General features: G+C 38.9%; 1 protein-coding gene across 1 annotated transcript in view; it reads right to left on the reverse strand.

The window, feature by feature from the left end:
* Window positions 1–11459: 11459 nt before the first annotated feature.
* The window catches only part of NAV3 (neuron navigator 3), a 250158-nt gene continuing 237417 nt past the window's right edge, over window positions 11460–24200 (reverse strand). Inside the window, exons 32-39 of the mRNA XM_053943168.1 lie at window positions 23682–23917; window positions 21607–21761; window positions 20672–20743; window positions 20053–20249; window positions 19311–19429; window positions 16471–16674; window positions 14043–14190; window positions 11460–12821 (exon numbers count right to left, since the gene is read on the reverse strand). Coding sequence (XP_053799143.1) covers window positions 14071–14190; window positions 16471–16674; window positions 19311–19429; window positions 20053–20249; window positions 20672–20743; window positions 21607–21761; window positions 23682–23917 — 1103 coding nt within the window. The 3' untranslated portion in view covers window positions 11460–12821; window positions 14043–14070. The remainder of the gene's footprint in view (window positions 12822–14042; window positions 14191–16470; window positions 16675–19310; window positions 19430–20052; window positions 20250–20671; window positions 20744–21606; window positions 21762–23681; window positions 23918–24200) is intronic.

The raw sequence follows: 24200 nt of genomic DNA on the forward strand, positions 1-24200 counted from the left end.
CATTGTGTTTCAGCAGTTCACAATAAATGTTTGTGGACCTAATGGGAACCTCCTTTTTTTAAGGCACATTGTTGTTTCTTTATCCTGACCCTTGGACTCTGGTGGCTGATATCCTTTGCCCAGCTGTGTTTGTTTAGTGCATCCTGCCTACCAATAGTGCCAGGTTGTTAACTCATAATTTGGTTCACTGGTTGTCCTTCTCCTACCTCACTTGTAGCACAGAAACATGAAATGAAAAGCATTCATTTTTTATTCTGTATTATTGCTTATGGCTTATAATACTTTTACTGATATTTTGTTTTCCAAGAATTACCTGGCTATTCATCTCCACTCACATACTGTTAATAATTTTCTTCTTCTACTATCATTTTGAATGGGGATCATCAGCATACCAGCTGAATGTAAAGTATTTTTTCATATAATAACCCCAGTGTTATTTTAAATTCCATTTTTCAGAATTCCCAGCAATCCATATGCCTTCACCACTGTGAAGTATGCAGAAGTTTTTCACAGATGATCAAGGTTTACCATTAATTGAGAACCTAGCAAGTATATAAACAATTCCACGTGCTTATTAAAGACTGAAATACTCCTGATTTCTAAGGCATGTTTCATTTGCCATTATGTGCCTTATCTTTTTTCCCAAATTCTCTGACAATCTTATCACCTCCATATTCTGGAGGTGACAACCTCCAGACATTACAAACCAAGTCATGCTATGAATGTTTTCATCATTTCCACATCAGGAATAATCACAATAAACAGTAATATAATCCAAAATGCTGCCCCTCCTAGGTGCAGAGTGTTACCAGAGCACAAGTCTGTAACACTCTCAGGCTCTTGTCTATCACACTCAGCAAATTTAACATGTTGAACATTTCCATTAGAATTCACTGTTCCACCTCACACACCTTTAATCAAGGAGTATCTATAGGTCTCCCAATGAAAAGCGATGAACAAATCTTGTAACAAAGCTGAAAATTTAGTAAAGAAGAAGAGGGTGCCTGAGGCACAGATGATTGATTAAAGAAGATGCAAAGCTTCTTTTCAGAAGATAAGAATATTATCTGAGTTTCTTCCTGCTGGAATGCAGTGAAGAGATATTGAAAATAAATGTACAAAGGAATTGTTTCTTGTCCAACTTGCTCTCTTTACAGCAGAATTGCAGTTGGCTGCAGCTAGATGCAGTGCTTCATTTTAGTAAATAAAGTCACTTTTTATGGACATTGTTCTTTCCTGATCCTTCTTTACGAGAATCACAGAATAACTAAAGCTGGAATCGACTTCTGAAGGTTACATTGCCTGTCTCGTTGCTCAAATCATGTTTAACTTGGAATAGGCTGCTTGTGGTCATATTCTTTCAGGTTTAGACCTGAGCAAGCTTTTCCAGTGTTTCACCATCTTCATTTTGATCCCTACTCAGCCTTTTTTGTCTTACAATCTACCATTTTAGCTGGGAAGAGGATACATTTTGTCCTCTTGCTCAGTTTTTACTTTCAAGGACAAAAGAGAATGTAAAATATTCTGACAATTGAGAGTAGTTCTTTAGTAGCAAGTATTTAATGTTTCTGTGAACTATTCTCCCAAAACCCTACCTCTACCACTAATAACCTCTTTTTCTCAGCTTCAAAGAACTAGATCCAGACAGGATCCAGACATGCCACCTAGAAACAACAAAGCAGAAACCACTCAGCTCACCACACCATTAACCATTTGAAATCGGAAGGGTGTGATATGGAAGGAAGTACAAAAACACTCTTCTGAGTTTTTAGATAAAGACTGCTGCTCCCACAAAATACCTCCTCTTCTGTAGCCTCTCCTGTTTCTTCTGGCCTACAGATAATTGCTATCAGAGTCTTGGCTATTTCCTTCTTAAATTATAATTCTTCAGCTGTCACATAAACTTCACGTATCGACTCCAGCCCTTGACATGCCTGCTCTGGACAAGGGTAGGATAAATAATTTTAGAAAACACATTAACTTTATTTCCTCAAGTCACCTGCCTTGTCCTTCTTAGGAGCTGTCACTTTTAGGAGCTTTGGGAAGAAACTCAGTTTTTCATTCTTATTCAGTTAGTTGGCACTCCAAGGACATGAATAAATAACTGTGATGCTTCATTTCTCTACCTTAAAGCAAATGTGGCTTATCTGCAACTCCCTTCTCCTTCCCCTGTCTTTTTCTTTTAATGTATACCTAAAATCTACAGGTTTCCTGTTGGAGCCTACACAAAACCTACCCTTTCCACCCTCCGTAAGCATCAAGCAGAAGAAGGTTGTTTATGTGTCAGAAGGCTTCGGATGTGCCACATTTATAGAATGCATTAGTAAAAAAAATGACAACAACTGATAAATATCGACCCGCAGATGGTACACTCAAGCAGCTTCAAGGGTCGCTCAGTATTTGGGCACTGATCTGTTGCATCCTGGGTTTGGGTTCAGATTAACGGTTCTGATCTTAGTTAGCTTGCCGGTTCTGTGTACCTTTGTGCATCCCCTGTGTTTCCCCCCCCCGGCGGAGGTTAGCTCCAGGCTGCCTGCCATTGCAGCTTCCCCTGTCACTCTTGTAATCACTCCCTGCCCACTCCTGAGGATTCTGTGTTTGTCACCCCATTCCCATGATCCCACTTGCCCCGAAGCCCCGTGTCTGCCCCTGCCGCGCTCCTGTTGGTTGCTGTAGTACACGTCATTGCCATGGTGTATTCATTGGGTGGGAGGGCTCCCGTCCTCCCTGTCCCACCCCTATATCATCCCGCTCGCCCCCAGTCCCGGGGCCACTTTCGTCCACGCGAGGTTGGCAGGAGGCTGCGGCTTCTCCATTGTGGCTCTCACAGCCATTAAAGCATCCAGCCGCCACGTGGACGGATTTGGACGTTTTCCCTGCCTCTTTGTTTCCTCCCTCGCACCGACGGTGCAGCGCGGCCAGCCCATGCCGGGGCGCGACAGCAGAAGCACCTGGAAATCGCGGCAAGCTCCGGCCCCGACGAGAAGCTGAGGCGCCCAAGCCGGGCACTCAGGAGCTGACCGGGGCCAAGAAAAATAATGCACTGCCACTCTGATCAGACACTCAGGCACTGCTGAGGTTAAGAGCACCTTACAGCCTAATCAAGATGGCAGAAATGGATAGAGGGTCAGACTATGGATCTGAGACAAGTTATCATCTTTGTGTAGGAAAACTTGTTTTCTTACGTAGGATTCCTAGATGAACTAAGTAGGAAAAAAGCACAGCATTATGGTCTTGTCTGTAATTTTTTTTCTTTGTTTTTGGGGTTTTTGTTTACTTTTTTTTTCTTTTTCTTTTTTTTGAGCAGCCATTACATTAATAAATAGAGAACATTTTGGGTTTTTTCCCTAACCAAGAATAGTAAGTCTGGACTCACGTGCAACCATATGTGAAAAATACATATAATTAATCTTTTGTCACAGATAACTATATCATTGCCATCAATACCATCTCATGCTTGGATGTGATCAAAGTACTGATGAAAAGTGGCAGACTGAAATGGAACACAGATTACAACTGGCAAACAGTGGAGGGTAAGGGCAGGGCAATGGTTATTCCTGCTTTTGTCACCTCTCAGCTGGACTGAAGCTCTGTGATATACCTGAGTGTGAAGTCTACAGCCCTAGAAAATTCCAGGTAACATGGAGTCAAACAGCTATGTTTGTCTGTAAGTCAGGATACTGCATATGTAGCAAACCTCTCTCTGAGCTGCATACAAGCTTTTCACAGCATTTAAAAGAAAACAAAACACACTGATATCATAAAAATATTAGTGAAGTTGTGCCCAAGATATATTAATATAAATTTCACTCTGTACATCTGAGTGGAAGAGAGTCCTCCACCTCTCTGTGCATTTGGTGCAAAGGATCTCTGTGAGCAGGGTGGATCCTGCCCATGCATGCCCCACTGGGAACATTCCACTGAAAGTGAGCTTCTCACCTGCTACTGCCAGAGACCCACCTCTGACCACTCCAGTCTCACAGCAGCACATGGATTTAAAGAAAAACAAATGAAAATGGCTTCATAAAACAAGATGTTCTGCCCCTGCTTCTCCCTCTGGGGCAAGGATTATAGTACACACAAGACATGAAAGTTGTTTGTCATAGTATTTAAGTGCTCAGGTGCTCTCAATACAGCATCAGGAAAAACCCATATGGATTAAAATATAAAATTGCCTTCTCTTCTTCTTGCCTGCTTCTGTCATGTCATGCCTATCTTCTCTTTTCTCCCTTGCCTCATCTTCATCTCCCATGGCAAAGTGAAATCCTGCTCACCAGCAAGCACAAGCACTGTCAGTTGCCTCACCCTCCTTCTTCAGCTCTCTGCTGTGTCAACAGAGGGGACCTTTGTAGGCAAGCTGGGAGCAGTGAAATGGTGCTACTCTGCCTCAGCATTGCTTAAAGTCCCTTGTTTGGATGGTTCAGAAAGTGGAACACTTGTTTTGGGTTACATATGAAATATTCAGGAAAGGCCCAGCTAACTCCCTTTTTTCTTTATCTGTACCCCATCACTCTCATTGCACAAAACATCCACAGGTCTGTATTTCTAAGCATAATGCTGCACATGGCTACAGGGAGGATTTTTCAGGGGCAAGAGGTTTTTTCCCACCTAACTATTGCTTTACACCTCATGCCTCTCAAAGTAAATGGTTGCAGTCAATGCAGGAATGCTACTGCTGCCATCTCCTGAGAAAAGCTAGGTTAAGCATGTTTAATGGAGTTACAGAAGATGCTGCCAGAATGTTTGCCTAACCACGTCCTAATGAAATGGGGTCTTTTGGCTGGACTAGACAAGTCTGTAAATTAGTTATATCTAAGATTACAGTTATCAAACTAGAAATATGGGATCCAAACCACATGTCTAGCAGTTGCCTGGAAATCTCATTTGCAGACGTAACATTAGATCACAGTATGGGATGTGATTAATCTCTGCTTCCCAAAGGCACACAGGAAATCTCTGCTCTACTGGGCGATGGAGGCCTCCAAATCCGGCTAACTGGGAGACCTGAAATTTTGAATTCAGAGACATAAATGCTGCTGTGACTCTAAGCAGAAATTCTTACCTTCTCTTATTTAACCCTGAGCATAGAAATTTTGAGGAAAACTGTCACAAACTACCATGAATTTAAAAACAATCAAGGGATAATATGATGTCTTCTCAGGTAATCCTGAGCCACCACTGAAGATTGAATTCAGTCTCCTTCACCAACTAACATTAACAGCCCTGTGAAATTCCTGTTTATAAAATCGCCAAATCCAATTATTAATTTTCCCCTTCTCCTTCATATGTGCATATGTGATTGAATATATTCTCACAGACAACAAAATGTTTCATACTAAACATTAGCTGCTCATAGGAACAACCATGTGGGTCTAAAAGGCTTTCTCAGAATCTTTCATATATTGAAAGCAGTATCTTACACTATAAAATCCAAAAAATGTTCTAAAGCTGCTAAAATATTGTATATTATATACAATACCCTCTGAAATATGGGGTGATAGACAGTAAGAGGGCCAATCAGTTCCAGAGCTTTCTTCATTAGCAGCACCCTGACACACAGTCCTTGCATGAACCTGTGCTACCTTGTCATCTGCACCCTGCTGCTGTTGCTGAGATTTCTTTCCCTTTCACTCCTTAACAGTAATGCTCATCCTGATCTTTGTAAAGTACTTCAACATGATGCTTCAAATTCACTAAGAAAGTATTAAATAATATTACCTGATCATTATACCTCCTGTAACAACCATAGAAAAATATTTTCTGTGTTTGCCCAGAGCTAATGACTACTTAACAAATATCACTATAGTAACATGAGTATTTCTAATTTTCTTTCAAATTAACAATAAGGCTTTGCTTCACTTTCAAGATGAGATGTTTCTGTTTGTAATTTCTGAAATTGAAAAATTCTACCATTTTTTACGATAAAAAATCATCTTTCTTGATCACAGAAGTGGTAGTGCTGATATCCTTCTTTGCCTATAGCCAACCATAAAGAAAGACAATAAAACTCCTTTGAAAAGACTCAGTTTGAGAGCAGAAAAATAACTTTGGAGCCTCTGCTCCCACTGTCCTGTATCCTAGATAACTGTGTGTCTCCCATCTTACATCCCACAGTCTTCCTCTAGGCTACAAAATATGAGCTTTTTAGTTTTGGCAGAGTACTAAAAGCAGTAAAAGGTTGCTTTTTAACTTAATATTCCTCAGTCAGCAGAGATGGGGATATAGAGAAATGGACAGAAGTACGCAGGGGCCATGACCTTGCAAGTCATTCAGCTTTTTCACTGCAAACTTATTACCAGGGGTAATGTACAGGGCTTCCCAGAGGCTGCTGACCTCTCCTGCTGCTGCAGTGGGTCTTGCCATGGCACTGGCAGAGGAGTCAGCACTCAGGCAGAATCCGGGAGGGGATGTTGCTAGCTGGATTGTGGTTGCCATACTCTGCTCAGCTGTGACAGCATATGCTCAGCAATCAGAGCCAGAAAAGGACATGATGCTGTCCTTGCCCACTCTGAGCAGCCAGCAGCCTTCTGGGGAGTGAGGAGATGGACAAGTGAAATGTGTCAGGCAGAGAAGGGGAGCCAAACTGAGTGTCAATGGAACCAGCAGAGAGAAGAGGAACATGTACGAGAAAGGCAAAAGAAGAAGGGATGTGCTAAATGGCATAAGGGCAGGGAGGGGAAGGAACAAAATGCTGAGGGAGGGAAAGAACCTGTGACAGTGACAGGCTATGTTTTCTTATCTATGAAAGGATCCAAGTAGAAAAAAAAAAAGGCTAAAACCTCAATGCTTGGAATTCTCTGACAAAATGCCTTCCTTTCTTTGGAAATGGCAGTCCTCAGAGCAAGTTGCAAAGTCTGCCTCAACACAGCTACCATTGCCACTTAACAGACTGTTAAGGACCCTGTGTTAATAAAAAGCTGGATCCATATAGAAATTACCTTTACAGTAACATCTCTTATGTGTATGTGTTGGAAATAATTTCAGTAAAAGCTTATCTAAAAAATACCACTGGGAAGAAATTCTCCATTCTTTCATTTTAGAAGGAATGGGTGGTTTCGCTCATGTTGTCTGGAACAAATCAGAGCAACATCTGCTTTGTCCCCTCCTCCTCCCACACATCTTAGCAACTTTTATCCCATCATCAACTCTGGGACATGTTCCTCCATGGGAGCTGAGGGTAGTGTGGGTATTCATAGTGACGGATGCCAGGATACTCTATCCACTTGGGCTGTTGGAGCTTCCAGGGGAGTGAGTACCTGAATTCCTGCAACAGGCATCTTCTTTCCTGTAGCAAGAAGCTTCATGCTCTGGATCCTGAACAAAACTTCACCAGAGCTGCAGATCTCTGCATTTTGGTTCTGAAGCATCTGCCTGGGGAGCTGGCAGGAAACAAGGACAAAAATATTCTCTTCTTGTGGTATATCCAGAGTCTATTTACTCTGACATTCTTTGGTGCACCGTTTTGGCTTCAAAGGACAGCCTTTTTAGGTGGAAACTTCCTGACCAACTGTGGTCTGAAGTTCAGCAGGTCTGCTAATAAAACTGAGGGGAGAGAATTCATACACATAAATAGGCAAATGAACCAGACCTCATTTTTTTTCTTTATCCTGTTCCCTCAGAGGAAGGACAAGAACAGGACACAGCATAACTGAGCAAATATGGAGGATTATGTGGATATAGGTGAAATTTCTGTGCATTATAGTATGTCCCCAAGAATTAGGCAGGGAATTTCAATATAACAGCCCTTCAAGCCTGGATATTTGTTCTAAAGTTCACACTGAATTGCAGTCATATTTCACATTTTGACTACTGCTTAGTTCAGACCCCACCCCCACCAATATCTTTGACATCTTGTAAGAAAATATTATTAGTTAAAAAAGTTACCTGACTTATCAAGGAATGGTAACAGCTGAATGATAGTGATATTTTTCCTGTACGAACCACTTCTTCCAGCATGCCCTGCAACATTATGCTATAGCTTGTCTGTTTTTCTCTAGGTGGAGTAACCTGTTGTCTTGTAGCTAAAAATAGGCAGTTAGGCTTTATGCCAGCAGCTGCTCCACTCCAGAAAAAGAGGAGGCCTCCCTCCATTCTGATTACCAATATGGTCTGAAGGTTTTATTCAATGCTACAATTGGCAAAATGGCAAACCACTGAATGGTGTGCCTAAGCATGCAATTACATTATAATTCTTGAGTGTAATACTCTGCACAGTTGCTACAATGTTCAGCTGAATCTCGAAGCAGTTAGTTGACCAGCTTATTCTCTGAAGATGATGGTTTATGGAGGAATAAATTGCAGGCACTGAAGTTGAAATTAGGGAAGCACTTCACATGCCTAACCCTATATTCAGGACAGAAATTAAAGAACATTACTTACGCAGAATACATAGCAAGACTAAACAAGTTATTTAACCCCAGAGACCCTTAAGCTAGAGATGAAATTTACTGCATGTGGATGTAGTTTGTTAAACAGTCTGGTAGATTGATACAAGGTAATAACCAGCTCTCAAACAAGAAGTATAATTTTATACTGGGAAACATAATTTGTTTTTACAAGAAAACTAATTATAAAGTATTTGAGACACACTGACTGTACAAAAACAGTAATACAAAGGCATTAAGTAGTAATGAGTAATTACTAATGAGACAAGGTCTTCTTATATAGCTTTTAGGTTTCTTATTTCCTCTAGATGAAAAATCCATTTACATTGTAATGTTAGTTCGGTTAAGATGAAAATTCTGCCTCCAGTGTGACTTTGCACAACCACAGTCAAGAGTCAGTACCCTTAGTTCAAAACAGTGCCACTAGCTTGACCCAGAAAACCAGGGGCAGAGTATGCTAAAGATCATGGCAGTTACATGAAGAGTGTGGTAATGATGGAGCTAAATTATTCATTCTGCCACTAAACTATGTCTGGTAGTTCAGGAACTGCTGTACAGAAGCCATCTCTCTTTCTGGCATGTGGCCTGTATGAGTGGAACAGCATACCTGCACTGAAGAATCTGTTTTCAGACTGTGTATATCTTTTCATTGCACTTGCAGAATGCAGCACAATGTATTTAAGGTGTGTTGAATTATCAGTGCTAAAATACAGTTCACTAATTTAAATTACTTTTTCATTCACTAAGTCCTTGGGCTTTTGTTGTACAGGTAACATGTGTTTTGTCTGCTTCTTTGTTCTGTCAGAGCCATCCATATATGGCAAGATAAAATTATTAGTGCTGGTTATGTGTCAGCACATAAATGCTTTATTTTGTTACCAGGTGTCTTTTCTTCCAGGTTTGGCATTTAATTGTCAAGATGCATTTAAGTTTCCTAAATTGTATAATCTAATTTAACAAAAACTGCTGGAAAAACAAGTAAATGCACTAACAAAGGTGAAACATCATTTCATTTATGAAACTTTTTTCTAAAGACATGATTATTCAGTGTGCTCTCTCACTGCTATTTATCAGCATTTGTTTAAGGTTGCAATTGAACAAAGAATAGTAAATGTAGTTTAGTGTATAAAGGCAAGGTCACATGGCCTTGGCTTTAGTTAATTTATCTTTCATGACAGATTCTATTGTCTGCTACTAGTATTATTACCAGAATTACATTTCTCCCATGACAGTGTATCTGGAGCTCTTGCATTGCCAAACTCAGTGGTAGCATTTAATTTGTGTGACATTATTCAGTTATCAAGAAAAAGTGCGTGCTGAGAAACACTCTAGTTAGTTAATGATAGCATAAAAAATGAGTTCTTCTAAAGAAGAGCAATGCCTAAAGTACTTTGCTAAAAACACTTCTTTCCGAGGCTGCACTATCCCATTCCTGTCATGGGAACCTGGGCATTCACCAAGCAGATCTCCAGATGAAGGTTAATAGGTAGATATGCTGAGGCAGGAGACACAGAATGAGTTTAACAATTAAATTTCATACCTTTTCCCTTAAGTAATGGCAGCTGGACAAGGTACAAAGACTGCAGCACTAAATTATAGGAAAGGCACACTAAGCTCACCCTAGTCTAGTCCTTTTTCTGTGGAAGATAATCTCTACATATGTAATTTTCAGCAGAAAGAAATCTAATCCATCCTTGGAGACCTACACTGATGGAGAAGCCACGTAACTCATCATGTATTTCCTGTAATATTATATACACATGACTTTGTATGCTTATATCCATATTAACTGAAATACAAATATATCCATGTCAGGAGTAGCTGTAAACAATGTAGCTGTAAACAGGAAAACTTCAAGGAAGGTCCTACCAGGATTGAACAGGGCTCTGCTCTTGACAAAACATAACTTATTACCTTTATGTACAAACTGAAAGACAAAGTAAAATGACAATGCAGGTTTTGGAAATTATGGAAGCTGCTGAAGTTGTAAATTAGACAGATGATAACTGTAGAGAATTAATAATTTAGCAGGGTGGGCTGATTTTAATATCCTGTTTTAATACAGATAAATTTGCACTCGTATATCTAAGGAAGAAAGAGCATAGTTTATATAGACAGGATTGGACTAAGTATTTCAAAATGACAGAACATGAAAATAAGTCAGGGTCTTGGTAGATAATTAACTGAACATGAGTTTGCAGTGGGATGATGCAATTAGAGAGTGAATGTCAGCCCTGAAGTCTAAACAGGGAAAAGATGAAGTGGGAGTAGGAAGGTGATATTAGCTCTGTTTATAGCAAATGTAAAACCATGACAGGAATGCTGTGTGCAGCTCTCATATCCACATTTCAGAATGGACTATCTGATAAACCACATAGTCATAAAGTCCTGCAATAAACATGTTGAGGCCTAAAAGGCATGGCTTATTGTGAAAAGCTAGGAACGAGCAAGCTGCCTGTCTTATAAAAAAGACAAGCAAAGACTGTTGTAAAAGATGTTTTTGATTGTGACTGGCTTTTTAGTATAAGAAGAAAGGGCATAACAAAGGACAGTATGGGATATTATTCTCTTGAAAAAGTGATATGTAAGATTTAACTGCAAATAAAGCCCTTAAAAAACCCCAACCACCCAGTGAGTAATTACCCACATCTTTGACGAGGTGATGAATCTTCTACTCTGTACCGATATGTCTAAAGGTCTTTCCTGGGATATTGCACTTCCAGGAGACATTACAGACCGGTTGCTGAGACTTACAGCTGAGGTGCTGCAATCTGCAGGAGCATAATGATCTCTTCCAACCCCAAAGTCTATGATAAGGCGATTAAGACAATTATACTTTGTTTGAATTCTATCAAATAATATTGATATATACCTGCTGAGGAAGTAGTTCTAAGTTCTTTGAGTTTCAAAATAAGGCATTATACTTCACTGGTTTTGGACAGATTTTTCATCACTAAAATCCTGCTGAATCATTGGAACTGGAAACAGTACTTAATTTTGTTTCTACAGAGATTAGTTGTGCTGAATAAAGAAGAATCACATCTTCAGTATGTAATTTTGTTTTCATATTCATATATTTGAAATAGTATTTGTTAAGTAGTCCTGACTGCAAAAACATCAGACTGTGTTTTCAATAAATAATTCCACTTTAATGGTAAAGTAATAATTTAGACAGATACAGTTTGCACACCTGCAAAAAAAAATACGCAAGCTGGTTTACAAGCTAGAGGAACAATAAACCAATAGAAAATACATCATCCAGTTAAGTCCGATGACACCAAATACTTATTATTAGGGTTTTACAAAGACTACAAAAATTTTCAGATCATTTATTTCACTGTTTCTGTCTATTTACAAGATATGTTACATCAAAAATGTACAAAATATAAAATGTGTACAGACGAATGTTTCACAAACAATTTCTGAGTTGTAAACTAGGTGGACTCACTGAGATGTATTGCAGGAAGTTTTGTATATGTAAATATTGTGTGTTTGTGAGCTAAATATGGCAGGAAAAGATTTGCAGGTTTGCTCAGAGCACAGGTACAAGAAGGAGCAGCTTTTCTTTAGTTCTTTGAGTCAGTTAAGGTGTATGAACTGACATTTTGCATCAGAAATGGATCCAGACTTGGGGAAGCATGATGTTGGTCAGACTGAATCCTACGTGCATAAATTCAGAGTTTTATTAGGGTAATAGCACCGTGTAGGAACCTCTAGATTCAGTGATGCAGCTCAGTGCCACTTGGAAACTGCATTGATTTCTTTAAGTTACAGCAGGTGGCCACGAGGAGTGAATAGCACCAGATACACATCCTGAAGGTAACATCCATGGAGGTGTACAGTATGTGACTACACAATGCCAGAGCCCTTAGGTACCTTCTTGCTCACGTGCACCTATTTTAAGCATGGCTCTGGTGGTAAAAGAGTGTTTCTGGTTACTCTGAGCAGTCTGGATGCAGTCAGGTTGTAGCCTGCTGTGACATATGAACTTCAAACATTTTCAGACTTTTCCCCCCAAAAATGTATTGGTTTCATACAGATATTGAAACATGCTAACTGTAGCATTGATAGCTCCTGCATAGTCGTAACAACTGTAAGTACAGGACAAACACACCAGGTAATAACAGCTTTTAGGTTTTGCATTCTGTATTTGTTTGCAACATACAGGAAATCTCAGCAAGTGAAACATCTCTTAACACCAACAGAATAAAATACAATATTTTTGTTTGTTTGCTTTTGATTTGATTTGTGCAAGGCTTTTTTTTTGCTTTTTTTTTTTTTCTCTATATTTACAATACCCACCCAGTAGACTGTGCAAAACCAACCCACTTTTACAGTATAAACTTTTCCTCTTCCACAGTGGACATCACTGCTTCAGTGTTCTTTTATGCTGAATTCTTCATGTACAACTATAGCAATCAAAACAACATGCTGAAACTAGAAAAAGGAAAAAAAAAAACAAAACAAACATATATTTGTGCTCATGCTGCATCAAGTGCATCCAGCTCTGCTGGATAAGTATTCAAAACATCTATCCTCCCAAAAATTCCATTCCATGGGACCAAATGGATTTGAGCCGATATTGTCAGCATTTAAGTGGCAGTGAAAGAGGGTTTGGGTTCCTTGTGTATATCTGAGGGTAGGCAGAGAAATCTATTCACAAGATAAAAATATTATATAGCAACTGTTCTTTCTCGTATCCATTACTTTAAAAAATCATGATATATAGATATGAGGCTACCATGTTAACTGATGTTTTCTCGTTAGTAAATGAAGAAAAAAACAGTGTAAATTACCAATGGTTTAGGAATTAAACCAACTGTAAAACTGTTCTAGAAATCTGTTTTAAGGCAGTGAGACAGCACCATAAGAAATGTTCCTTCTTTCACTGAAAAGGCTCAAACAAATGAAGCCCTAAAAAGCCTTTAATCAGTGTTGGTTAATAATTGGTAGAAAACTGTTGTTAAGGAGTGGGCAGGTGGTTAAAAAAGACCCTTGTGGTAAAAATAACTTTATAAAATCTGTGACTTGTGTACTAAAAACTTTATGGAGCGCATCACTGTGACCATGGCAGTTAGAATTAAATTGGCACTTATCCAGCATATCACAGTCATGTTTTCTGGTGATTGCACAATACTGTTTGTGCTTTCTGAGTTACTATCATCTTTTACTCATTTTGGAATGGGCAGTAGCGTATAACACAAACACCACTGCCGTCCTGTGACCAGCACCATGTGGCACAACAGAGGTTAGAAGATAATTAGAAGACTGCATTGTTCATGCAGCACCTCAAGATAAACTAAAGGTAAAAAAAAAAATCCAAAGAAGTTTCGCTGTAAACTTGTACAGAGAAACACAGAGACACAGAGATAGAAAGAGGATAAGGGGAAAAAAAATATTCCAGTTTGGCTAACATGTGTGCAATCTGCTCAGATGCCCTTGGTCTAGGGCACTTTCCAGTTGACAAATGGAGTCTCACTTGGCTCCATAGGTATTGAAAATGCCTTGAAATTAAACTAATTCAAGATTTCCACTTCAAATTTTCTTCCTGACTTTGCAGAGTTAGGTCTCCTGCCTCCCTACAACACACCATTCTTACTGAGAGACCTCGGTGTGCTGCTTCAATGCTGGCAGTGGTCTAGTGGAAACATATTTTACCATTATCCTACAGCAAGATTTGTCCCTTTCAGAGAGTTGATTCAAGGGATGAATCCAAAATGTCGTCATGGTGGCTGGTGCTATCACTGTCACAGCTCTGTGCGCTCGAATAGTTGGCTGCCTCTTGAAGCCTCATTAGCATATTCATCTGAAAGAAGAAAACAATGTTTACATAATCTCTTCTAATTTAAAACAGCAGTGACCATGTTAAAATTTAATTAAGCTCCCCTGCTGTATGAGGTGTGCTGGTACCTAGAGGAGGAACTGTACAAAAAGATTTCAGAAAGGGCAGGGTATTAGCAGCTCCTACTGGCACTCTTTTCATTGCCTTCTGGTTTTTAAATAGATGTCTAAAGGTCCAAAGAGGGATACAATGGATATGCCTGATAGCTCTCTTTAATTCAGGGGTGAGGCCAGCTGCAGCTGTAACACCGGCAGAGGAAGGAAGCCATATCTCAGCTGGACATCTGGGCCCATATTTGGAGACAGTGAAGCTTCCAGATAATTTTTGGATGGTGTTAGATGCATTACACTGAAAAGCAACTGAAAACATAATCACAGTAACATACCCCCTCTACAAGAGAAAGATGGGGAAGGAATGAGAGAAGGGTGGACTGATGCCAGTTGCTTCATAAATGAGTCCCATCTGCTGTTGAGGGGCTGCCCTCAGGAGCAAAACAGCAACAGATCCTCCTACCCAGGAGAGCAGAGCCCACCATAATTTAGGGATTACTGGTACCTGAAAACCATCTGAAAATAATCGAATAGCAGCAGTAAGATCCAGAAAATTACTTAGATGCTTGATGCCTAACTATATATTGGTCAGGATTTTATTTATAAAGCATCCACTTTTGCCAGCATGCAAAGGACTGCAAGCAATGTTGACAGTACTTCAGTGTTTTTCAAGGAACAAATACACTGTCGTTATAAAAGGCAGGCAAAGAAAAACCAAAGCCAAAGATATTCCTAGCAGTTTGTGTTTTAAGCCCTTACTTCCAGTTTGTTCAGAAATCCTTACATCTCTATGCTTTTAACTTGCATAGTGAAGTTTCTCTAGGCACTGAACAGTGTTCAACACTTTAGTGTAGCTTTTGATGAAGCTTTAACAGGTATCCATGCTTGTGAACACAGGATACCTGCAGTGGGTGTTCAATACATCCTGCATGAGACGTGTCCTGTTTCCACAAGTGCAGGGTCTGTCCACCCATGAGCTCCATTGGAGGTGGGGGCAAACCCTCCAGTCACAACTCTCAAGCTCCTGATATTTACTCAGGTACAGATGCTGACCAGAGTGTGCAGGGAGCAGGGGTGAGTAGAAACTGAACTCAGGCTGCCAATAGCCTGAGTTTTCACCATAATGGAGATTATGCTGTGCTGGAAGCCTGCCCAACACACTCGCTGGAAGCTCAACTCACAGGGCCAAAATATCACCTGGAAGTTTATGGAAAGGAAGAGAAGTTCAAATAAGATGATTTTCTACACTTCTTCAGGACACTGTCTGTTTTTGAACATGAAACACTGAGGCTGAGGAACCATTTTCTTAACACAGTTAAGAGTTAAGTGCATTTTCCTCTGAGAAATTCCCTTTTCCAAGGGGAAATTCTAGAAATACAGCCTATTCTAGAAATACAGTTCTCTAAAATTATATTTTGAATTGTGATAAAGGCAGTCCACAGAGAAAGCACTACACAAGAATATCACTTCAGTATATGCATTTTAATAGTCCATTATCAGAGGAAGCAATGGTAAACCTGAATGTCTGGGATCATATTTAAATAAAACAATACATGGTATTGAGGGAAATCAACTTCTTATCATTTAATGCCACCACATTTGCATTCCTTCTACATTAGGACTATTTTACAGTCATCAGTTATCTCAAAATATTATGAGAAACGGGAGGATGACTAATTTATATTTTACACTAAATTCTCTATCATAGGTAAGTTAGATAATGTGAATATTGGAGTCCTTCATTTTTATAATGTAGATAAAAAAACTCCCTGATGAAGAAAGATGTTTTCATTATAAAAATGGTTAATAAGCTGCTGAAGCTTATTTATTATTATTATTATTATTATTATTATTATTATTATTATTATTATTATTATTATTATTATTATTATTTTATTATTATTATTATTATTCCCAAACAATATAATGATGAAGACCTGATACATGGTACCAGATACCAAATACATCTGGGCACATGGGAAATACAAACAATGTAAGGACATATTAATGTGTTGGTGATACATGCCCTCCTGCTTCCTTTCATTTTCAACATTTTCATAAATTATAGGAGGATTAATTTTAAAAGCCTATTCTGGAACAGGTGCACGGTACTTTTTTACTGCACAGTGTACAGTTTAACATGTGAGAGTAAAGTGCATACTGAAAAGCCTTTTCCTAAAAGTTCAAATCTTACCAAGGGATCCCCCTCTGTATCAGTCTGTGGAACATGCTTAGAGGTTGTTCCTTCTTTTGCTGATGCATAACCTTCGTAACCAACATCTTCAGGCCTTAACTGAAGTAGTGATGGCCACTCATGCTGTAGAGTTGCAGAGCTCCATGGATAGGTATCAGCTACCCACTTGGAGGGATCCTCCCAGGGTGCCCTCTTACCATACATCTACATTATGGATATAACACAAATAAGTATTTTACAGAGTTTTTAGTACCAGTTGTAACAGCAGAAAAAAAGTCATCACAAACATCAAAACCATTTTAGAAAGAGGTTTGCTTTCAGATATTCTCAGTATTCAGGTAAAGTAATACCTTAAGGAGATCGGATCATCTCCAATAATGATCCTTCAATACACAGAGTGGCTGCAAGTTGGAAAATGCTCCATAACTACAGAAACTTGCAGACAACAGCAAGTGCTTGATACAATGTGAAATGAGACCTCCAGGTAATTTGCTTAAGGCATATCAGGGAAATTAACACAGACCCATCAAAAGCATTCAAGTTAATTGGATTTTGTTTGAAGTGAATTAGAAGGTGGCAGTACAGATTGTTCAATTCTCCTAGCAAAATGAGATGCTGAAGCAGACATCTGTCCACATCCTAAATGTGATAACTTTCAAAAGGTTAAGAGAAGAACTTCACAAGAGGTATATTTTTCCTCACTATGAAGCATAAAATGCTTATGAATCTGGGAGGAGGACAGAGGAAGAATGAGAATATTGTAATTTTAGGAGATCTGGTAGCATCCTCACTAAAATTCACCCCTCTCTGTATTGCTGTTCACAAGCAGCATGTTATCTGAGAGCCCCTTGGTAGCTGCTTTAAAGATTTCCTTTAGCTGTGACAATGATACACTGGGATGCGGAGCCATCCATCAGGGCTTTTTGTAATTTCTCCTGCCTCAAACAGTTTCACACAATGAAGGAACACCATGCTATTGGCAGGGCATGCACTCATGGAGGAGTGGGCTGTACAGGTGGGCTGTACTCCTAAAGGGAGTATAACAGGGGAGGACTTTAGTGATAAAGGCAGAAGGATGGGTTGTGCTTATCACTGCAACACCTGCTGTCAGGAACTTGCTGAATGCAAAGCTTCAGGTTAGGCAGCCAAGTTCCCTGTATTAGACATAGAGATACCCAGACTGCTTCTGCCCTGCACTGAGGCTAGGCTGCTACAAAAGGGATTTGCCTAAATAAGCCAAGAGAAATGTTTCTCAGAGGTAGCAGGATAACCCCAGGCTGCAGCACTTCCCTTCATCATGACTAAATATTTTCTGGAATCTAGAGAAAGGCTTGTAAATCCTATGTCTGACAAGTGAGTTTGCAAAGTACCTGACCAGAAAGGCAGTCTTTATCCATCTTTGGTTCCAGGGACACATAATTATATGATATAAAATATTTCTGTTTATTATTAATAACTTTATTCTATGGAAGCCATCCAAAGCATCTAAAAAATGCTACAGCTCATGAAACAAATATATTTTCTTCTATATGCTGCCATCTTCTGCTGCACAACTGAAGTTTTCATTTAAGCAGTTACCCTGTATGCTTGGGAAAATATGAGTATGAAGAATATCATTGCATTTTTACAGCTGGTCTAAACAAGTGCTGTTAATCTCACTGCGGCTGCTCTATCAAATGTTTGGCAGTATTCTGCACAAAGTGTAAAAACTGTAATTCCCAGAGAGATAAGCAGTTTTAGAAAAGCATGAGATATTCAACAAGGCATGATTCTAAACCTACATTGCATCAGTATGTCACTGTGTCAATACAGGTGATAAAGAAACTGCAGCTGCTTACACAGTTCTTTGCCTAGTCCATAACAATCCCCCCTGCACTATGCAGTAATATCTTTTGGTGTGACATGTGGAAAAAAATGCCTTTCCACAAAGCTTATTTTTAGACTACATATAATTGCAGTGCACAAACAAAAAAAAAGGAGACGGGAGAAAGCCAATTAAAGACCGGGGCAAAAATACAAAAAAAGGAGAATTGATTAATGCAGATATTTAAGTTTCCTCCAAAGATGTGGAATTATCCAAAATCCTAACCTCCTCTAGTATAACCTGGAGAGTTACCCTCCCGGTGAAAACCTCATTGCAACCTTCCAGGGGGCTTATAAGAATGAGGGGGAACAACATTTTAATGTGGGCAGATAGTGTTAGGACAAGGGAGATTGTTTAAACTAAAACAGGAGAGATTTAAGTTAGATGTTAGGAAGAAATTCTTTACAGTAAGTGTAGTGAGGCACTGGATAAAGCTGCCCAGAAAAATTGTGGATGCCCCATCCCTGGAAGCGTTCAAGGCCAGGAATTAGATATCTTTTAGGTCCCTTCCAATCCAAGCCTTTCTATGGTTCTATGAAAACATCTTTGTTCACAAACTTTTTCCCACAAATCTGTGTACCTACATGTGTATGTAGGTGGTAGGAGCTATTTTCTGGTACCAGAGTAAAGCTCATTAAGAGCTCCATTCAGGGGTAGGCTGAGACTGCCTTGACTCAGGGTGACAATCTGAGCTGTATTTAGCCATGCTGGAAACTCTTTAAACAATGGAAAAAACCCAACTTCCTCCAGTCATAGCGAAGAAACCCTCTTCATAAAATACAAGGTATGTTAGTGCTGGAGCAGACAAAGCCAAATTATACACCAGAGTTAAGAGCAGTTGAGTCTGTTTTCTATAACCTAAAGATTTTCCTCTTGCAAATGCAACAGCACTCATACCAGGATGCACTGTTTAAAAACAGCTCGGATAAAGCCTTTGAAAGCAATTTTAAAAATTTTTAGGAAACAAATTACATACCTGGAGTCCTTCTCTCACAGCTTCCAGAAGATATGGAACCAGGGAATAGTTCCAAAGGTCTGTAAACCACACTCTGGAGCCATCAACATCCATAGGGCAAGGGAGGAAGAGACGGGGACCTGAAAAGTCAAGTTATAAAAAAGGTATAACTAGAAAACACACTTAATCTTCTTGAAATTAAAAGAGCAGTACTGGAACAAGCTCAAGTTAAGAGAATACTAAAACAGGACTAACATTAAAAGAGCTAACAGTCTCCTGTTATTAAAAATGAACTGGTGTCACTTAGTCCAATTTTAGGGTCTGATGAATACTTACAAGTTTTATGGCAAAGCTATGTAAAAGCTGACATCTTTGCTAACACAATTATTCCATTAAAAGACTGCAGGTCCAAGGGTTTTTATTGCTGTAATTATACTGCAGTGTGAAAGCAGGAGAAAATAATTAAGCTTAGGAAAGTTACTATTGGGGTCATTTTTTTTTTTTAATTTAGTTTAAAAAATAGTGATATTTTACTTGAAAGTATTTAGCAACAAAGGAAGAACTACCAGGAAATATATATACTCTCTCATTAAACTTTCCATTTTCTTTTAAATCTTTCTGACAACTAGATAAATTCCCCATACCTATGTTGTGCTTCCAATTGAGACATGGCAACTTAAGGAAAAAAAATATATATTTTTCACAAATCCCTAAAATGCTCAGCCTGCATCCTTATTTCAAACCATTCCACCAGTGGACTCACCAATGGTTACATCTGAAGAGCTGTGTGTTTCTAGGAAACTGTTGAGATGATGCCATGTTTTGGGGATCCAGTCAATGATTTTCATAAGCTCATTATTGCGTATGCTCTTTTCTATTTCAGTTTCAATCAGTTTCCTTCTCAGATATCTTCCTAAGAAACCTTTAACAGGCTCTGTGTGGTTAGCACACAGCACCCACCTGGGTAGAAGAGATAAATATCAAGCAGCAATGAACAGCAAATTATTTCCTTAAACATATAGATGAAAGTAGTGTCATAGAGTCTCATTAGTCAGCAAGTGTTAACACTGCTCCAATAAACATCATTACTGCTCACTGTTTCAATACAGCCGTTTCAGGTTCCAGCAGGAATTCAAGACACTGCTGAAGACAGAAGAAATGCAGGAATGCAATCATCTTCAGCAACTTGCTTGAGGTGCCAGACATTATCTTATTTCTTTTACCATTCCCCAACACCATTCCGAGACCCATCAACAGAGGAGAGACACTGAAACTGAAATGCTTTACTGTGATGAGACACAAGATCAATATTTGTCAAAGAACTGGGCTCAGAAGCAGGAAACTGTGCAAACATGGCCACAGTAAATACAGAGAGAATGTACCTGAAATTGTGATGCATCTCCAGATTTGGTGAAGAAGAAACTCCTTGGCTCATGGTTCCAATAATATAGGGACTGGAAATATAAAAGCAGTAGGATTTTTTGAGGGAGAATTCATTCAAATATTCAGAGTATATTCCTTCTCACTAACTGTTCTAGGCTAATTTCAAAAGAGTCTGGGTGTACTATTGTCATAGATTTAAAATATTTTTGAGGTACAAGTTTAAAAATGTTTATTCCTGTATGATTTCTCTCTTGCACATATGTAGTTTACTAGTGCCCATCTGTAATGAAGAAATAAATAAAGCCATTCTGTCTTAATGTAATTCATAATTTGGCAGTACGCTTAGCTTTTTAATTTCAAAAGCCAGTGAATCTCATGAGTAAGACATTGCACGCAATGATTTTATGAAGGGAAGTCCCTATGATATTACTTTTACAGCAGAAATAACCAACGTTATAGGCCAGTAAAAGTTCTAGAAAACATTATTTTTACTCTTGCTTGAGAAGAACGGACAGTCAGCCAACTTTATACTTCTGCACTGCTGCAGGGAAACTGGGAAAGGCAAATCTGCTAGATTCACAGATGCTTCTCTATGGCATGGTTTATCCCAATTTCCCCTATTACAATGTGTAAGCTGTTCTTACACTACTAATGAGCTTGTGTGATCTTACAGGGTGCAAAGGATAACACTATAATTCAGTCAAGTGCTTAAGTACATTTACATCTCACTGAGAAGCATGAAAATCATGTAAATGAAGCGAAGGAGACAACTACCTTCTTGGCTGAGAGGGGTTAAAATTATTGAAGCAGATAACAGCCTTGCAGATGGCCTATGGGACCCTAAGTTTTCACTGGGACATTTTATTTTGCAAAATAACAAGGAGCTTTTAACTGTAAAACCTGAGTGCAAGAAGAGAGAAGTGGTACTACCTACCATTTATTGTATTTACAGTTGAGGAAACCATTGAAGATGTCACTTAGTGAACTGATGTGGTGGAGGTTATCAAGAATTATGACGACAGGGAGGTCAGCACCATTGTTGTCAGCACTGCATTGCTCAGCTAAGTTTGCTAGATATTGTCGCAGATCCTTCAGCAGAATTAATTAAAAAAAAAATCACAAAAAAACCCCAAGCCCACAAAAGATTAATCCAATTACACCACAGATGTAGTTTCACTGGAAAAAAAAAAACTTCAGAAAGATAACATGATTGCTAAAGAGTTTTCCTTCTGTAGATCACTCAGCTGAATCTGCACATGCAGGAAAACATGCTGCTTACACCGGGCAACATTGAAACCACACGCTAGGAAAAAACAAAGGTGCTAAACACAAGGCAAATGATTTGGGGGATACATTCCTTAGAAATTTGCTGATAATATATCCAGAGGAAAATACATTGCAATAAAATATGCCATTTCCAATGGGCTGTGATACTCATATTAATTTTTGGACCTTCGTTCTTATGAGTACCACATTTATATATCAAAACCCCACCACACCATCACACAATTTTGTTGTTTAGCTATCTCCTTTCAGCACTCTCACTGAAAATCTGCCTGCCTTCTTGGAGATGTTTTATCATACCTCATAAAAAAATATTGGTGTGTAAATTATTCTTTCCTGTCAGCTGTCTGGCTGCTGTTTAGTGTAAGAAGTAAAAGAGAGCTTTCTATAATCCAAAAATTTCATATTTTTGTCAACAGCTGCTCGTGAGAATTTGGGCTAGTCAAGTTTTACACCTGTATCTCTAGAGGTATCTGATTTTGTCAGAGTTGGAAATGCTCAGTATTATGGACAAAGTTCCTATTGCCATTTTATTTTCTGAATCAGGGATAGCAGAATCTTTACTTCTTTAATGGGAACATGCACCTTTTTTATTTCAAGAAAGATTTTTCTTTGCCTTTTTATGATCAGGTGTCTCTCAGGGAACATTATAGGTGTCTTCCATGGAATAGTACCATCTATATTATTCAAACAGCCTTGGTATTTGACAATGTTGCTTTTTCTTTTTTTTTATTACAAACACAAAAAATTCTACATGAATTTTGATAGAAGAGAAAGGGGACAAAAACCCCAACCAATCCAATCCCAAAAACAACAGTGAAACACCAAAATACACAGACCAAGCAATTTACTAGAAATCCAAAAGCTGGCTCTTTAGTGGGACAATTTTCTTTACAGGTGTGTATAGTAAAGCAATAGAACATAAACACATTCTCTGCCAAAGTAAATTGCATCACAAATCCTCTGTATAAAGACAGTGAAAAGCAGTTATTTTTGCCAGAATTGTCCTTTTGCCCCTTTGGGATCTGTATGTTCTCCCTTCTTACGTTAGCATTCATTATATTCTGTGCAAATCAGAAAGCTCTGGGCAAACCCTTTCATTTTTTTCTCTCCAGGAACCAAATTAGGAGTACACTCAATTCAAGACAGCCAGGTGAATATTATTATCTGTGGCTAGCATAGTAGTCCTGCTAGAAACCTGATAATCTGAGCTACGTAAATCACTGGGAACGTGACATGATGTGTGAGGCAATTTCAGCATGGTCAGCTTCCTGACCAATGCACACCAGAAATCATGACAGTTGTATCTCCCCAGTGCTGATTAAGAAACTGAGCCCAAGAAAGTAATTTCAAATCACCCCTTTGAAATTTTGCTTACAAAGGCTGATGTTATCATCATAAAAAAGCAAGTTACACTAGTATTATTATATAGCCAACCTTCTGACAAAGGAATTACAGACACTTCAAAATTTGATTTACACAGGAGTTGGACGCCACTTAAAGTAGGTTTCCTCAAGAGACAAAAAATTGAGACTTCCTTGACAGTGCTTAAGTGGTTCGTTTAGAAGAGAAAGGTCTGGCCCCTGTACATCACTGGGATTGGAGACTGAATTCTCGTAGGAAGAAATGCTAACTGAACAGCAAAAGAGTACACCCATTAATGGAATCTGTTCTGCATCATCACTACAAATTGGGCAATAGATTATGTTTTCAACTGTAACTTACCTTGCTTGACTTGTGATCTATGTTAAAAGTTGCAATTGCATCCTCAGTTTTTTTCCTGCCAGATTTAGTTATAATATATTCAGCCAGCCTGTTAGCTAAATAGGTTTTTCCTGTGCCACTGGGTCCCGACAGAATAATTCTGCGATGCTCCATCAGTAAATTAAAGTACCGTTGGGTAATTGGCTTAGGAATTAATGTGTCAAACACAAAACTGTCCAAACTGTTTTCTTCTACTCCTGGGGATAAAAGAAAAGAAAAATGGCCTGCCTTATCCTTACTAAGGTAGTTATTTGGCCCAGCACGTTTGCTATGCCCAAAGCAAGGTAAGATACATTTTAAATCAAATCTTCTAAATCAAATCTCTGTTAAGGACTTCTTTACTGTAGACATACTGGTATCCTTCCAAAAAAAATTAAACAGCAGTGGTGAGTTGAGTGGGAGAGATGCAATCAAAGTAAATGTAAAGAGATGGCTCAGTGAGGCAAAGATATATGTTTCAGACATTACTGGCAATGATGA

This window comes from Vidua chalybeata, chromosome 5 (assembly GCF_026979565.1).
Source record: "Vidua chalybeata isolate OUT-0048 chromosome 5, bVidCha1 merged haplotype, whole genome shotgun sequence".
Taxonomy (NCBI): Eukaryota; Metazoa; Chordata; class Aves; order Passeriformes; family Viduidae; genus Vidua; species Vidua chalybeata.